Below are 16663 nucleotides of genomic sequence, written 5' to 3'. Positions count from 1 at the left end.
TTAAGTCGAACTGAGTTGGCTCCAATTGTCTTCGCCATTGATAAAATGATCAGTTTTTATTCACCGCTATATCAGCAAAGGTGGTCATCATTACAACCATTGTAGGTCATCTGACTCTGATCCTTTGTAACTCCATACCCAACCAATAGATTTTCTCTGGATGACTTCCTATTAACTCGCAGGAAGCTATTCCACCAGATTGGTAATTAATCCCTCGGTTGGCAACCCTTGGTTGCTCTCTGGGTAGTAGGTTTCAGTAATCATTGTAGTATTGGGAATCACTCCATGACTACGACATGTTCCGAAACCCAGTTGCAACACTCCGTGAAGTTCGTTGACTTCTTTGGTAGTGTTTTTTGGAGTTCTGGACTCTTTTGGTGGATGTAAATGTATTGGTCTCTAGTAGAGATCCTTTACCATTTAGTATCATCTCTTTGTGCAAAATCGTCCCGTTACCTGTGGCCCATACCAAAGGTGTTATGTCTTTAGAGCCAAGTAACTCTCTGAGTAGTTGACTGAATTACTCCGTTCCACTTCCCAGGCCTAGCCGAAGGTCTCCTCCCATGTATCCTGCAAACAGGATCCGGTTGGATGGACAGCGACAACATATATGGTGTTATTCTAACACCTTCAATTCTGTAGTAATATAGTCACAGGACACAACTGAGATTGATATATATGATGACTTGCGGGCCCTGTAAGGGAGCAGGAGGGGGGTATTGGAGACCAGAGATTCCGATTCTGAGTGGGGTTACCCTACTTAGGGTGGTTCATAGGTATCGGGTTCTGGTATTCCTAACATTACCATTCAATTCTACATTACTTATTTTACTTCACTCTTAGTAGTCATAAATGAAATGAGTAAAGTCTAAGCCTTCCTAGACAATCTCCCTCTACAGAAATGAATTTTGGTTGGCCTAGACAAAACTGAAGTTTATCAGATTGTCTCTACCTAACATTCATAATGTGTTTAAGACCATTTTTGTTTTATGAAAGAAAATGCGACCAAGTAATATCAAGTACAACTTCTTGAATGCTAAGCAAACAGGTAGAAAATGTGAAAACTAACACTATAAAAAGAATTTAACTATCACGTATGATAATTATCAAAACAATTAAACTAGCAGAGCCCAACAGAATAAGAAGAACAAGAAAAGCAGGTGTGGTGTGACTTTTTTTCTGAAAAATGACAGAAAACACAGCGAGAGCACTTTCTAGCCGGAAGGTGGACAAGTTTATGGGGCCCCAGAGGAAGAGGAGTAAGGGTTTTATTGTATTTGGTAAAGTAGAAAGTAGGAGTTTTCTTCTGATAGGTAGTGCCAATATGAGTTGGAACTCCCTTCTAGGAGTCTTTAATAAAGCTGGAAGAAGATAGTGACGAAATTAGCTGTGTTTGGCATTTGGCCAAAAAAGGCAATAGAGAATGAATGAATTAATAATAGAGGTATCTAAAATTCCAAAAAATAAAAGAAGCCAATTCCAGAGAGCAGTCAATTGAGTAGAGTAAGAGGCACAAAATTTATCAGCACGATCAACTCCATTCATATTGTGATTGTAGTCGTCAATAATGACTGGAGTAGAAAGCATTCCTCTGTAGGATTTAGAACCAAAAGAGCATCAGGATATGCCCGCATTAGTGCTGGTACTGCGAGGCTTTTTTTATTTTCGAGTAATATAGTCATTACTATCATGAATTGTTAAAAGTAAGTGAATCGACCTACTATCCTCCCACTGTCGAGCGAGAACAGGTGTAGCTATAGAGCCCACATGAGCATCACATAAGAGGCTCCAAAGAAGCCCAGGAAAATAATTGTCGAGATTGGGGTGGAAGGCATTTTTGTTCTGTCGTGTAGTCTTGCCAGTACCCATATTAAGCTGTTGAAGGACCTGGAATAGGCCTATGTTTGCAAAGTAATTATCCATGTAAATATTAAACTAATGGGCTTCATACGGAAGACTTTAAACCATTTGATAGATTGCTATCAAGGTTGGTGTAAGGTGAATAGGGCCGGATTAGGGCATCTGATCAATTACCTGAATTCCTGAGAGATGAGAAGTGTAGAGCCAATTCTATGTATATTCTTGCCAACAAATCGCTAAAATTCTATACCCCTCAGTGATCGGTTTATTTGGCATTCAGTAGTTATGTTTATAATGGCCTCTAAAGCCGACCATCATCTCATCTAAGACCAGGTTGGAACCTGGAAGTACAGCCTTCTGAAAGTGTTCATTAAGGATCAAATGCAGAGGTTCAATCTTCTTCCACCACTTACAGTCACTTCTTCCCTCTCTGTGAACTGGTTCTGCATGCAGGTATCACTTTATTTACTGAAATCACTGTAGTGCAAGCTTACTCTTCACTCCTAAGTCCTACCATACCACTTGACTTACCACTAATATTCCACCATACTCTTACATCCATGCAAACTCATAAAAGTCCCCTGAGCTATAAATTTCTTCATCTCAGCTACAGTTACAAGCTTCTATGGATATAGAGCAAAAAGCCACAGCGGTTGAGCTGGTCTTCACATTTTAGCAATATTCATTGATATAGTTCTTGGACAAAAGTTATCGTTGACAGGTCCAAGTACTGCCAAAATACACCAAAATAGTCCAAATTCAGGGTAATGAAAATCACAAATTATATCCTCATCTCTTGATTGATTAAAACAAAAAATATATCAATACATAACTGATAACATAGGGAATCTGAAATTCATATTTCTGTAACAAAGTCATTTGTTCATTGAGCAGCTCTTAGTACTTGGTGGTGGGCTTATCCTAAAATCAAACCTAACCATCAAGAATTTGTATGAGCACTCATATAAAAAGATACTTGCTCCCAAAATCACCAATTTCACATCACTGCAGTTCACGCAATATTGAACCATATACTTCAAAATTTAACCCTCAGAATCAAAACACCTCAGATCATTATATCAGGAAGAATTGAACTACTTCCACTACAGGTGGTTTAATTATGGCACAGTGAAAAATAGCACTTTTAGTGTAAAAGTTGCTATCAATGATAACTTTTGTCACTAAACTTTTTTACAACCAGAATTCCAAAAACCTCCTGATCCCAGAACTGACAACAGAAGTCATATGCTGTAGCTGGGTTTCCGCTAAGCATAGGCTTTGGGTCATGAGGAGGAAATCTACGCTACAGCAGGATAAAGTGTCAGGAATTTTGGGCCTTGCAGTGTGTTGCCTGTCAGTTTCAATTTGAGTGGAAGTGTTGAGGCAGCTGCCATTGGCTACTTTGCTAGTACACTTAGATTTCTTCTGTTTTTGCAAAGAACCTGAGATCAAAACTCTATTATTGAACAAGGCATGGAAAGGCTTTTAGGAAGGCATCTTTGATTGACCTTTCAGTTCCTAATACTTTTCCACTTCATAGTCCCTTGACATCTACACTTTACTGACTAATTATGTCTTAAATACTATCTAAAATAGTGTTAGGCGGAGACAACTTGATAGACTTCAAGATTGTCTAGGCCAATCGAGATTCGTTTTTTTAGATGGAGATTGTCTTGGAAGGCTTGGACATAGCTCGTTTCGTTTATGACTACTAGGAGCGAAGTAAAGTAGGTAAAGTAGGGTAGAATCGTAAAAACAATATTATATTGTTACCGTCTCTTCTCCGTTGCTTGATGATGTTTAAAGCTTGGAAAGGACTTCGATATTTATATTCCCCGTCTGAGTGTTCGCGGACTACATCTATTTATCATACAACTATGTACTTCTTCAATTGTAATTCGCAACATCGAGTTTTCTTCCAAGGTGCAAACACCTGTGGACCCTGAAAACCATCACACCCTCTTCAGTAATTACGATATTTCTTCTTAGGAAATGTACTGTCTCCAATAGTAATATCCCGATTAGCAGAGTCTTTAGACTTATAGCCTAGTTGTTAAGTCGAACTGAGTTGGCTCCAATTGTCCTCGCCATTGATAAAATGATCAGTCTTATCCTCAGCTATATCTGCAAAGGTGGTCGTCATTACAACCAACGTAGGTCATTTGATTCCGACCCTTTGTAACTCCATACGCAACCAATAGATTTTCTTTGGATGACTTCCTATTCACTCGCAGGAAGCCACTCCACTAGACTGGTAATTAATCCCTCTGTCGGCAACCCTTGGTTGCTCTCTGGGTAGTAGGTTTCAGTAACCATTATAGTATTTGTGAATCACCCCATGACTACAACGTATTCTGAAACCCAGTTGCAACACTCCGTGAAGTTCGTTGGCTTCTTTGGTAGTGCCCTTTAGAGTTCTAGACTCTTCTGGTGTATGTAATTGTATCGGTCTCTAGTAGAGATTCTTTACTATTTGATACCATCTCATTGTGCGAAATCGTCCCGTTAATTACGGCCTATACTAAAGGTATCATGTCTTTGAAGCCAAGTAACTCTCTGAGTAGTTGACGGAATTACTCCGTTCCACTTCCCAGGCCTAGCCAAAGGTTCTCTCTCATATATCCTGCGAACAGGATCCAGTCGCACGGACGGCAGCCACGTATACAGTGCTATTCTAACACCTTCAATTCTGTAGTAATGTAGTCACAGGACGCAACTGAGATTGATATATATGATGACGTGTGAGCCCCGTAAGGGAGCAAGAGGGGGGTGTTGGAGACCAGAGATTCCGATTCCAAGTGGGGTTACCCTACTTAGGGTGGTTCCTAGGTATCTGGTTCTGGTATTCCTAACAAATAGTAACTGGGGCGGTCCAAGATTTTTCACAGTTTTAGCAGCCCAGGAAATACCATTACAGCGTAAAGAGTTGTAACGATTAAAGCGGAGCCAGCTTATAATATGTACTTGAAATTCTTCAGGAACTGGAGGCTTTATTGGTTGTGAACCGAATCGCAATATTATATTGTTTAAGGAATCTGTAACGTGTTCGCAGGGTGCTAATCACGTTATCGGTAATAGATACGATAGTTAGCAGGTGGCCTGCTCTTCCCGAGAGGAGGCGAGAGCTGAGAACTAAAGGAGGCTTCAAGGGTGTACTGAGGAACAAAGAAGTAACCGTTCAACCAAGTATATTGAAATACTGTCTGTCGAAGTCTGCCTTTTCTATCGTAGAAACAGGCGGTCTTTAAATACACAAATCTGTTCATGTCTAGCATGAACGAAACTAATCAAAGGTATCAATCTATATACTTTGGTAAAACTCCTTAAGTATCAAAGCGATACTTAAAACTAAACATAAAACAAAATCAAGTATCAAATGATACTTAAAACAAACCAAGTATCAAAGCAATACTTAAAACAAAACATAAAACAAAACCAAGTATCAAACGATACTTAAAACAAACCAAGTATCAAAGCGATACTTAAAACAAAACATAAAACAAAACCAATAACCGAGTACCCGTACCGGTTACAGAATCTATTGAACTACCCTGTCAAGAATCAAAAGAGATGTGTCATACTGAGTTTTAACTGCCCAAATGAGGGTTTGCCTGTCGCTACAACCATCCTCACCATACTACCCTTTCTTCCCCTCATCACTCTAAGAATATAGCAAAGAGCCCTTCTTCTAATTCTAGCCATCAATGATGTAAAACAGTATGGCTACTACCACAGCCACCCGGTCCTTGGGAAATAAGCGTTTCAACCTTCTTGGACCAGTTTCAATGACAGATAGTACTGGATGGAATTTTGAAGAACGCTTCTGCTTCTGCATAGCTTGGATGCCGAAATACCTTCTCTGCTGTATCTATTGCAATCCAATAATGATAAAGAAATATTAAGACCTGAATGTTTTTATCCTGACCATAGCTGGGCTTGAGGCATGTGATTGCCTTAGGTGTTTGATAAGTACACTTGCTGGGTGCTTTTGGCTTCAGGACTGGTTTTTTCTTAATAATAGAGGGTAGGTTCAGAGGTGAAATTATGTTTGCATCCAATAGCTAAAGAGCCAATCCACCTGGTATACCTTAAGTTGTTGGGCTGGATGGTAATGTGTATGACAAGTATCACAGATTGATTGCTGCTTGCTGTGTACATGAGGTTGCTTTATTGCCAAATTAGGCATCTAACACCAAGATGCCTCACACATTGCATCTTACGGCCAAGCCATCCGGGTTTTTCGAGATTTTACGGTATATAGAGAAGCGGTTTTTGTTTTTGTTTTTTTAAGTGAGATATGATCGATTGAAAAGTTGCAGCCTGGAGCACCATTTTGGATGAGCATGAACCATAATACCGTACCGGTATGTGAAATAATTCCCTGGATTTTACTTTTTTCTAACCTCCCCCCCCCTCTTCCCCCTCCGGAATCCCCCGTTATCTAAACTGGCTGAGGAATTATCAAAGAAAAGAGAGGTATGGTTTGGCATTGTTCCCCAACTTTCAACTTTACAATATCGGTACCGGTATGGCATGTTAAAGTGGTCAACGATTCCTCAATAATCCGTGAGCACTAAAAGTACCGTGATTTGGGTTGCTTTGCTGCATGCTATTCTGCTCACCATTTTTGTGCCAGCCTCGTGCTGTACGAGTGCTGTACTCGAGTACATATCGGTACGTACCATGATAAGCTGTCTTGTGTGTGCCGCCGGCTTACAACGAAACAGAAAAAGTAAACCAAAGAGAATATCATACAAGTATGATACTGTATCAGTTTTTCCAACCTTTTTGGCTTTGGAAACCCCCCCTACTACCGATACCGGTACCCGCACCGTGCTCACACACGCAAGTACGACTTGCTATTCCAATAACTTGTCATACAAACGCGCTGCCAGTCGTCCTGCCGGTGACTTGGGCCAAACCGATGAGAACGGTCAGCTTGTTAACGTGAGAATTACTGCATAGGCAGGGGGGCACAACATCGGGTTCCCGCTTGCGAGGAGAGGAAGAAAAGGGAAGAAAGAAAGTAAAGAGGGGGGGACAGCATCGTACAGGCAACCTGGAAATTTCTTGTGCGGTCGCACCCCCCCGCTCGCTTTCCCGGGTTGTTGAAATCCCGAGAAGAAACTGTACCGGTACTCGAGTACTGTACCGGTAAATTACTACTAGTATTTACGTATGGGACAACGGAACATCTGGAAGAAGCGAAATGGTGTAAGAGACATGATGAGTAATCCGAAATCTGAACAAATAAGTCAAATAGTATCATACCGGTTATGATACCTACTCGGTGTACGATTTCCAATACGGTATTCAACAAGTATCATACCATCCGCAAAGCTCCCATTAGGAGCGAATTTTTTTGACAGTCCTCCTTGAGTCGGAGAGGGGAGGAGAGAGGAAGGAAAGGTTTGGCCCACCGAATTAGGTACAGTACCTGATGGATCACACTCCAAGTTGTAAAATTTAATTAACATATATCAACCATGCCCTTGAACAGCCGTGATGTTAGCCCTTAGGCTAGGGTAGGGTGAAGGTCCAGGACACCAAAATTAATACAAGTATATTCTCCATGCGAGCTGGGGGTCAGAGATCCAAGTTCTTAAAATTCCAATCCAATCCGAACAACACCCAAAACCTGGGACAGCGAGGCGTGATATTGTGTACAGTACTTGTCGTACTCGTGCCGGTACTATTCGTCTGTCCCAAGGCAAGAAGTGCCGGTATTCGAAAGCAATATATGGCGAAGAGTCCGTGCGTGTGTGTGCACACTGACAAATCACGACTCGTATTTTCGAATACCGTACCATACCGGTGCCGTATTTCTTCTTGCCTGGGACAAGTATCTTTTGGGAGATATCCGAGACAACTAGGCACGACTATGATTCGCTAGTCTATCTCCAGGTCAGAGACAAACGCTCCTAAGAAAGACTAGTTGTCCCACCCCCTAACACGATACAGCCCAAGTTCTCTGGAGGTGATAGATCCCATTAACTGCCGGTGTGTTGCGAGAGCCCTTAGATGGTGAGCGGGTGAACACGGCCAGTTTTTCAAGAGGCTCCAGGCTCTAACTGTTTAAAACTTTGATCTCTCTACTCAGGATCCGTTCTGGGAGGCCTTTACACCCTCACACCTCCACAATTTCCTGCACTACAATACCGGTAGTTTTTCGCAATTCTATTAACCTGTCAAACCAAGTTTTGGACATATCGTGGGCAAATGCAAGGATCTCCCCTGATGATCTGATAGCGAATTCCAAGAGATCTTATGGTACGGAGATATTTAATTTAGGATGTCATAATTTCTCTGCCCCACTTTGTTCAACTGCACCCACAGCACCGGATCAAAAGTGCAATTCTGTTCTGCACTCCAACCCAATCGGTAGATAGATGGTCCGGATACAAGGAGGTGGCCGTGATACCGTATCTGTACGAGCACAGTTCTCGTAGTCCAGCCTCAGCCAAGCCCGCTTCACTGGTTCGGAGCAAGTCCGTCCAGCAGTCGGTCATCAAAAGCAGTAAGCCCCGATGCCGAAATAGGATACTTGCTCTGTCCCATTGCAGCGGGGGGCAATCAGTATTGGTTGCGCTCAGCAGACTTTTCAATCGAATAGGATACGGGAGGTCGGGGGCTTTTTCTTCACGAGTTCAAGCAAGCTGAGAGAAGTGCTTTGATTGAAAGCGCTTCTAAGTTAATACCGGTTGTAAGTTACTCCAGCAGCTGTGCCCGCTGTTATACAGCACAGGCGGAGTCAGACGGGCATCCCCGTAACACCTACTGCTAGAGTTTGACGGGAGCAGTGTACTTGTGCCGTACTCGCACCGTACTTGAGTACCATGCCGGTCCCCAATTATTGTACGAGTGAGCGTTGAAACTTGTGCTGGTTTCTCAGGAGAGCTATTTAGGCTGTGCGTTGATCCGCAAAGCAACCGGGGATATTTGTGCTCTTAACGGAGCTTGAACGGTCCAGCCGAACACTAGCTCCACTTTGCTAATGGATGGATACTGGTATGATACAGTATGGTGCTAAGGCCCCGGGTTGGTTTAAACCCGAGGACGACGTGTTCTTGATGTTGGGGGTTTGCTCTCCCAAACAAGACTCCGGGATCCTTCTTGTGTGTAGTGTTAATTCTTTGATGAATTGATGTTGCAGAGCCATATCCGTATGGACGCGTGCTCCCTCTGATGATGACGGTTGGACGCCAGGTTATGGGTGTTAACTTACTCCCATTGATGGGGAAAAAAAAGTGAGATCTCGGAAGCGAGCGGACCGGGCAGCAACAGTCGTTTTCCCCCTCTCTGCACGAGGTGAGCTCGAGTACGTATACTTGCGCTGTGCTCACTTTTTATCCGCTCCAGGGATCTCGTTAAAAAAGAGAGGCAGTTGCTCCTTTCTTACCACATTACAAATCAAAATAAAATTTTATTTACTCATTTCTTCATCCATTGCCGGATCACCCCAATGAGCGGCCCACCGTGAGCTGGCCATCTTGAGTTGTCGAAGGGAATAAGAAGGGAGAAGGAGAGAAGGCTTTCCTCGTTTCGTTCTATTTGTTTTTCTTCTTCTCCAGCTCGTGGCATACGGTGGAAGAGGCGGGAAAGGGGCGGCCGGAGATTTTCGCGGGGATTAAGCATGACATAATTTGTCTCGGGAAGGCGCAAGCGAGAAAGACATTACCAGAAATAGAACTACCTGCCTCGAATGGTGTTCTGGTTTGGAGAACGGGGTCTGGTTTTTCGACAACTGTGGCTAGCTGGTACTTGTGGATTGTATTGTATGGCTCTTTTAGCTTCCTCAGATACGAGCCAGGGGCTGTTAATGTCTTGATGTTTGTGGAGTTTTTGCGGATATAGGTGGTGAGGGGAGATACTTCACACAGATTTTCGCTGTCTTTATCAGCTCTGCGTGGACAGGATTGGGCGCCGATTGTGAGGGCTGACGTGCTTGGGGAAGAGCGTGTGCTCGAGTGCGGTATGATACCGGTACTTGTAGACCCCCCGCGAGAGTAGTGAGCTGGAACGAGACGGCAGAGGGCGGGGGGAGGAAGAGCAAGGTGACAATGTCATACACAAGTGGTGTAGAGTGGATTGACATGATAGGATATGATCCCTGGCTAGAGCAAGGAGGAAGGGAAACTCAAGTTTAAAAGGGTATCATATCATAGCTGGAATGAGTTTGTGATAACTGGCATGGAAAATGGGTGTTATACTTTGGGCGGAGTAAGTTGGGCAAAGGTGTGCATTGTCAGGCGTGAACTGGGGGATAATGTGCCGTAGGTTACAGTACGAGTAGATACAATTACTTGTATATACAAGTATACTATGGCACGAATGGGTATTGTGGGTGCTTGTGCTCTCGCAACTTGGCACCGTGCACTCGGCATTCTACGGCTCGATACGTGGAAAAATCCCCTCTCTCGTGCCTATTCTCACGCCCTCCCAATACGTAGAAGGCAATGGACTAGGTGAGTGGGGAATAGAGCTTACGATGTAGGGAGGTCTTTGCTCTCAGAGGGGGAAAATAGAAAGGGTAAAAAAAGAAAAGGAAAAGGTAAAAAAAAAAAGAAAAAGAAAACACCAACCCGTTCTCTTGCGTCCGGGCCCAACGATCCGAGTGATCATCGCCATCCATCCATCCTGCTCTAACTGTTCGTTTCATCATCATCGAGCCGCTCCCCAATCACCATTCGCTTGAGTAGGGGAACCCTTCGTTTGTTGTCTTGCCTTGCTTCTTCTTGTCTTCTTTCTCATCTTCTTCCCCTTACTTCCCTTCTCTCTTCCTTCGTTTCAGTATTCTATTCTCTACCTCACCCCACTCAGCCTTACATTACCCTTCGTTTCCCTGTTCTTCATCCTTCTCATATTTTTTCTCTCTTTTGTGTTTTAGTTTACCTGTTTCTTTTCCCTTCGCCCATAATTATCCCCACCGTACCCGACATTCCTCTCGCTACTGCAGGAGGCTGGCGTCTTCATTCCGCTCGCTTCTCACTCGGAACTCATACGGTGCACTCGCCTCTAACTTCTCTGAGAAGGGTCAACTGTTTGTGCTCACGGATCGGTTTGGGCGGGCGTGTGTGTGGATATATATCTTTTTTTTTTTCTTTCGTGCAAACGCCTCTGTTGTAGAGTTCAAAGATGGCTCGCACCCGGTGTAAGCCGCTCGAGCAACCCCTAGCAACGAGATCCAAAAATGGTCTTGCTAACAATAGCCGCCGTGCAATCGCAGCTTGGTCCGCGTCCATTGGAAACCTCCTCTCGTCGAAATCACCGACCGGGAAAGAGGGTACAAAGATAAGCCGTGACACCTTTACCTCTATATCCGAAGCTCACACCGCGAGTCTATCTCGGGATTCCCCACAACCGCCGCCATCAAGGAGTTCGAGGCCAAGCTCTAGGCCGATGAGTATCGTTCAGCCTTACCAGCCGCCGCTTCTCGAAGTTGAGCAAGACACGTTACCCGAACTGCAGCCTGTATTCACCTTTTTGAACAGTCATTCCAAGAAGATTTATACTGAAGGATATTTTTTGAAGTTGAATGATCTGAATCCAGGTACTTACAGTGCCTTCCCACTTGTCGCTTTGGTGGAGCAGATGGGGGGGGGTGGCCTGTGTACTAATTCTTCGTGTGATCTTTGGTTAGATGGTAAACCGAGCCAGGACAGGTCGTGGGTTGAGTGTTTTGCTCAGCTTGTAGGAACTGTACTATCGCTATGGGACGCTACTCAGCTCGACGCCGCAGGTCACGATGGCGAAGTTGTGCCGACATACCTCAATCTTACCGATGCTTCGATCAAGATGGTGGCTATTTATCCCCTGATTCCCTTTAGTCATGACCTATTGCTGATCCAGCCACTTTCCGCCCAATAGATTGACACTTTGCCGACAAGGTCGCCGGATGTGCCTCCTCTCACAAACGTTCTCAGTATTTCTACGGCTGGTCGAAATCGATACCTCTTCCATTTCAACTCACACCACTCCCTGACACAATGGACGGCTGGGATCAGGCTATGCATGTTTGAGCACTCCTGCCTACAGGAGGCTTACACCGGAGCTTTGATCGCGGGGAAGGGCAAGACATTAAATAGTATTAATACCATAATGGAGAGGGCCAGATTCAAGTATGAGGATTGGGCCCGGGTTCGGTTCGGAGCGGGAACCCCTTGGAGGAGGTGTTGGGCTGTTATCACACCGCCGGACGAGAAATCCGTCAAGAGGCAAAAGGCAATCCTGAAAAAGGCAAACAAGTCTGCTTATAATGCTGTTCCGTTTCTCAAAGGCGATATAAAGTTCTACGAGAACAAGAAGAGCAAAAAATCACAGCCGATAGCAACCATCACGGACGCTTTCTCGGCCTATGCAATCTACCCGCAATCAAAACCGCTCATTGAGCAGTCCACTTTGGTTAAGATTGAGGGAAAAATTACAATAAATTCAGATCATCCAACAACTAGTGAGGGGTTCGTCTTTGTAATGCCCGAATCCCACCCCGCTGTTAGTGGGTTCGAGATAATGCTCCGCTGGCTCTTTCCCACATTCGATGTGTTTGGGCTATATGGGCGTCCGGGGAGACTTATTGCAGGCGTTGACGATCCCAAGGGGTTGATGTTTGCTATGCCAAGGGAGCGACAGTACGGATATTTACAGGTGGAGGATATTGTGGGACTGATCGTGACAGAAGGTGGATCGATCAATTCAGAATCAGAGTGGAGACTGAAGTTGAAGGAGTTGACAGCGGCAAAGATAAAGAATGGGGCGACTCGTGCAAGACCAAGAACCAGTCTTCCGGCTGGGCAGAGATTCCCGGGTGTGACATTCCGGGATGACTCTTCGGGATCGTCATCTTCGTTGCCTATACCCGCATCACAGATTCCTCCCCAGCATGTCCCTATGGGCACTCCTCCCTTAACTTCCGCGGTTTATCATCAGCGCTCTACTTCCGAATCCACAGGTTATTTGGAATACCAGAGACAACAGCGAGGTCCTCCGTCTTTAGGATCCATGGCTGAGAGACAAGAAGGCTACGACCAAGCACTACCTACTGGGAGAAGTGATTCCTCCTCCGATGATAGTTTATTCCAGGGTGCTATTGATCCCTCTGCTCGTCGCCTTCAACAGCAGACCAGCCAGCCGTCGCCAGACCTAGTACCGGCTACCCCCATAATGATGCATTCCCCAAGCTCAAAACCTCCGCACATGTTACCACAAATGAGGTCGCAAGGGCCGTCACATGACTTGCAGGTAGGATTGGGTGTTCATCAAGATCAGGATCTACCCAGACGTTCCACCGAGAGTAACTTGTTTGATGGGATGCCTCTAAGGAGTGGCAATACCACTGGAGCGGACCCAGCTCTACCACCATCAGCATTCCCTCCATCCTTAATGTCAAATGGGTCTGCCCCAACATCGAAACAAATAAGCGCAATGTATCCTCCTCCCCCACCCCCGCTTTTACCCAGTCAGCAGTCCCAAATCACGGCTCAGAGTTACCTTCCATACCAATCTCTAATCGAACCTCCCCCAGGATTTGCTCCACAATATTCACAAGTTCTGCTTGCTGGCCCACCGCCAACCAATGACAGGAAAGAAGCCTATGAAGAAGGTTATGCTAACAGGCCACCACCACCACCCGTCCATAAACATCCTGTTGGGTCCGTACAATCCATGAACCCTCCCCCTCTCAGTAGAGCCGAGAGCCTTAGAGTGGAGGAGGCCAAGCCTCCAAGGTTTTCATGGCAAGACACAGATGTGCCGACACCCGTCCAACTTACTAGCGGGCGTGAAATCACGGCAGGTTCGGATCCCCAGCCGCCGCCACCAATCCCTGCAAACGCCCTGTTCAAACGAATTAACCATCCAACGGTCCCAGGCATTCAGACAAACGTCGGCACAAAACCTCCACCTGAACAGTTTTCCGCAGCCGCCGACGATTCCCCCACTAGTGCAGAACTCGCAAGTCTTGCCCAGCACATGATAAGCGATGAAGCCTTGAATAGGATCGGAACGGACCATGGGACGGGCGATGAAGATACCCTTGATCGAAAACGGGCTCAACGGATGCAGCGAATGCTTACTGACAGCGGAAGTGAATATGAAGATGATGATGAGCCAGATTATTCTAGTATTCATACTACACGCGAGGAACCACCGAAGCGTGACGCTGACATGCCGAGGGCTGGAGTTATGAAGGTAGTTGGGGGGGCATCGGAGCCAGAGGTTGTGGTTGGAGATGCCCGCTATCGTCCTAGCACCTCTGGCCAAATCCAAGACTCCCCTGAGATACCCAAGGTTGACTTTGGAACGACGATCAATCACGGACGTACTCTCTCCGCCGAATCCAGGGGTGTCAGCAGGGGAAACGCGCAGATTATAGACCAGGATGAGCAAGGCCCCCATTCACTCCATGGAACTTTAATAGGTGGTGACCCTCGACGTCAGTCAATGGGCCTTAGCGGAGACCTTTGGGGCCAGAATCGTGCGCCTTCAAGATCTTCAGGTGCTAGTGAGGAGAGACGAGAGTCTTGGAATCGACCGTCCCCCGATTCTGTGCATGAGAGGGCGGGGTCACATGGGTCAGAGAGTGGAGAGTCGAAGCGCAGGAGCGTAGTGTGGCAGCCTGGAATGGCTCAAGTTGGGGGTGGGCGAAGCCCAGACAGGAGAGACAATGCAGAGCAATATGTTGCCGAAAAAGCGGCAGCCGCTGCCGCCCAACACCAGTCAAGAAGCAGATATGTCCATCAGCGGAAGACTTCGGGCACTTCACCAACAAGCGGCCGCAATCCTTCTGCTGAGCACCTTCCTCGACCTGCTTCTCGCGGCGGAGAGGCGGCATTCGCCTCAAATGGATTGGCCTCTGGCGCTGTGGATATATCAAACCATCTCTCCGCACGAGAACAGGAATATGTTGCAAAGCAAACGGGCTCAACATTGTTATATATTGATAATGCGAAACACAAGCAGCTGCCTCACCGAGCGGGGCTTCTGGGAGCAATTGAGGCTAGAGAACTAGAGAAGCGCAAAATGAGGGAATCGTGGACGCATGGCGGTAGCTCCGATAGTGCTACTGTCCAGCAAGCCATTGCTCAGAGACAGCAGCAAAAACAACAGCAAAAACAGCAACAACAACAACAACAGTCTAGCCAGCGCTCATCTCCCAGGGGCATGGGAAGCCAGAGTCCCGGATTTACTCAATATGGTGGCGCACCCTACTTGCCTTTACAACAGCAACAGGCAGGTTTTGGATACCCCCAGCAACCGCCGCAATCGCAGCAGTATCAACAACAATATTTTGGCCGTCAACCCTACGGGCAACCACAATACGGCCAGCAGCAACCTGGCCAAGGCGGTTTCGCAAGGTAGTTGGTAACTGAGCTATTCATGGCCTTTTCGTTTCCTTTTCCCTTTTCTCTTCATTTTTATTTTTCTTGTCGGGGTGTTTTCTTTTTCCATACATTTTGGACTCTGGAGCTTTGTCACGAGCAAACATTATTATTTGCTGGGCTTTCTTTTTTTTTTTTGTTCAATCTTCTTGCAATGGCGCGATAAAAAGGGGAGTTAGGGATGGGAGGATAGGAGGGGGATTGAAGGAGAGATGGTGAAACAGTGAAAAAAAACTTATTCCTATTTTTCTTTTCTTTTCTTTCTTTTTTTCGGCTCGTTGTCGTTTTGTTTCTTGTCTCATCAGTATGATAGCATGTCCAGGCTCTTTCTACTTTCTACTTTATACATTCTGCTTTTCCTTTCCCTTCTCGTCTTTCCCGGAACTAACTAAAACTTACCTTGTATTTTCTTGTCTCTGTCCTGTCTTTCTATGCATCTTGAAGCGCGGGGAGGAAAGAAAGGGAAAAAAAAAACGGTTTCAAAGGCCTTACGATAGGAGCCGTAATATCTGGTTTATGGGTTCAAACTTTTTTTTTCCCAACCTTCCTCTTGCCTGTGCGTTTTTCAGGGTTGGAGTCGCTCTTTATAGTGTTTAGCTTTTTTCTTCAAAAATTCTCATTAGGTTTTTACGTCTGTTGTTTTGTTTTGTGTCTTGCGTCTTGCTTTTCGTTTTCATTGAGAATTTTGCTTGCGAGTGCGGGATATGGTATGGTATGTATGAAATTGAGTGATGATATGGGTTTGCTGTGGAGGTGGTGGTGGTTAGTTCCAGTAGTGCAATTGTGAGTGATGGTCTACTGAATGAGCAGATCGGTCGGTGAGGGAGGTTGGCTACCATACGGGGTGGGAGGGAATGAAAAATGTGGGCGTTTGGGAATGGTGTTATTAATTTTGCTACGTTTCTTCAACTTTTTCTCTACATACGCTCATTTCCCCGTCTGTTGCTAGCTTGGTTCTTGGCCACGGATTGCATTAGACCAGGAATATAAGTTGCTGTTTTCTATTTCTATTCTCTGTCCATCAGCGTGGTTTGCAAGTGGCGGGAAAAATCGACACAGATCGGATATCGTAGGTGTTTGGGTACGACTGGGACAATATAGAGTACCTTACGGTGAGGTCAAAGTGTAGCAACGCTAATAGGCTCGATTTCCAACCACCCGGTCATTAAAATTATGCGGTGCGGCCTGTAAGTGATATGTCTAACCTTCCACGGAGGGGAGGGTTTCTGGTGTTATGAGGACGATCTAGCCCACTTCAGCGAGGCGTGTTTGGCTACCAGCTTAAGGGACATGGAGCCTTGACTACTAGCACTGCACACCCTTCCGGCGTACCGGTACCACGCTTCAGTCTCCAAATCCATTTTGTTCCTTGCTACCGGTATTTCCGCCACCAATCGGGTTGGAAGGCGGTGTGTGGTGATTTAAAA

The 16663-nt window shown here is 45.5% G+C and overlaps 2 protein-coding genes; one reads left to right on the top strand and one right to left on the bottom strand.

The window, feature by feature from the left end:
• Window positions 1-10995: 10995 nt before the first annotated feature.
• GSTUM_00008784001 (uncharacterized protein) lies at window positions 10996-15802 on the top strand (the record flags this gene model as incomplete). XM_002840276.2 has 3 exons in its annotated part: window positions 10996-11410; window positions 11501-11658; window positions 11728-15802. The coding sequence occupies 3 exons, from the start codon at window positions 10996-10998 to the stop codon at window positions 15214-15216; spliced, it is 4062 nt and encodes a 1353-aa protein (XP_002840322.1). The 3' UTR covers window positions 15217-15802.
• A 27-nt stretch (window positions 15803-15829) lies between these two features.
• Window positions 15830-16243, bottom strand: GSTUM_00008783001 (uncharacterized protein; the record flags this gene model as incomplete). XM_002840275.2 has 1 exon in its annotated part: window positions 15830-16243. The coding sequence occupies exon 1, from the start codon at window positions 16073-16075 to the stop codon at window positions 15830-15832; it is 246 nt and encodes an 81-aa protein (XP_002840321.1). The 5' UTR covers window positions 16076-16243.
• Between the last annotated feature and the right edge of the window lie 420 nt (window positions 16244-16663).

The sequence above is a fragment of the Tuber melanosporum genome, assembly GCF_000151645.1.
Source record: "Tuber melanosporum whole genome shotgun sequence assembly, scaffold_5, strain Mel28".
Classification (NCBI taxonomy): domain Eukaryota; kingdom Fungi; phylum Ascomycota; class Pezizomycetes; order Pezizales; family Tuberaceae; genus Tuber; species Tuber melanosporum.
The sequence above is the reverse complement of the archived record's forward strand: the minus strand, read 5'-3'. Positions and strand labels throughout refer to the sequence as shown.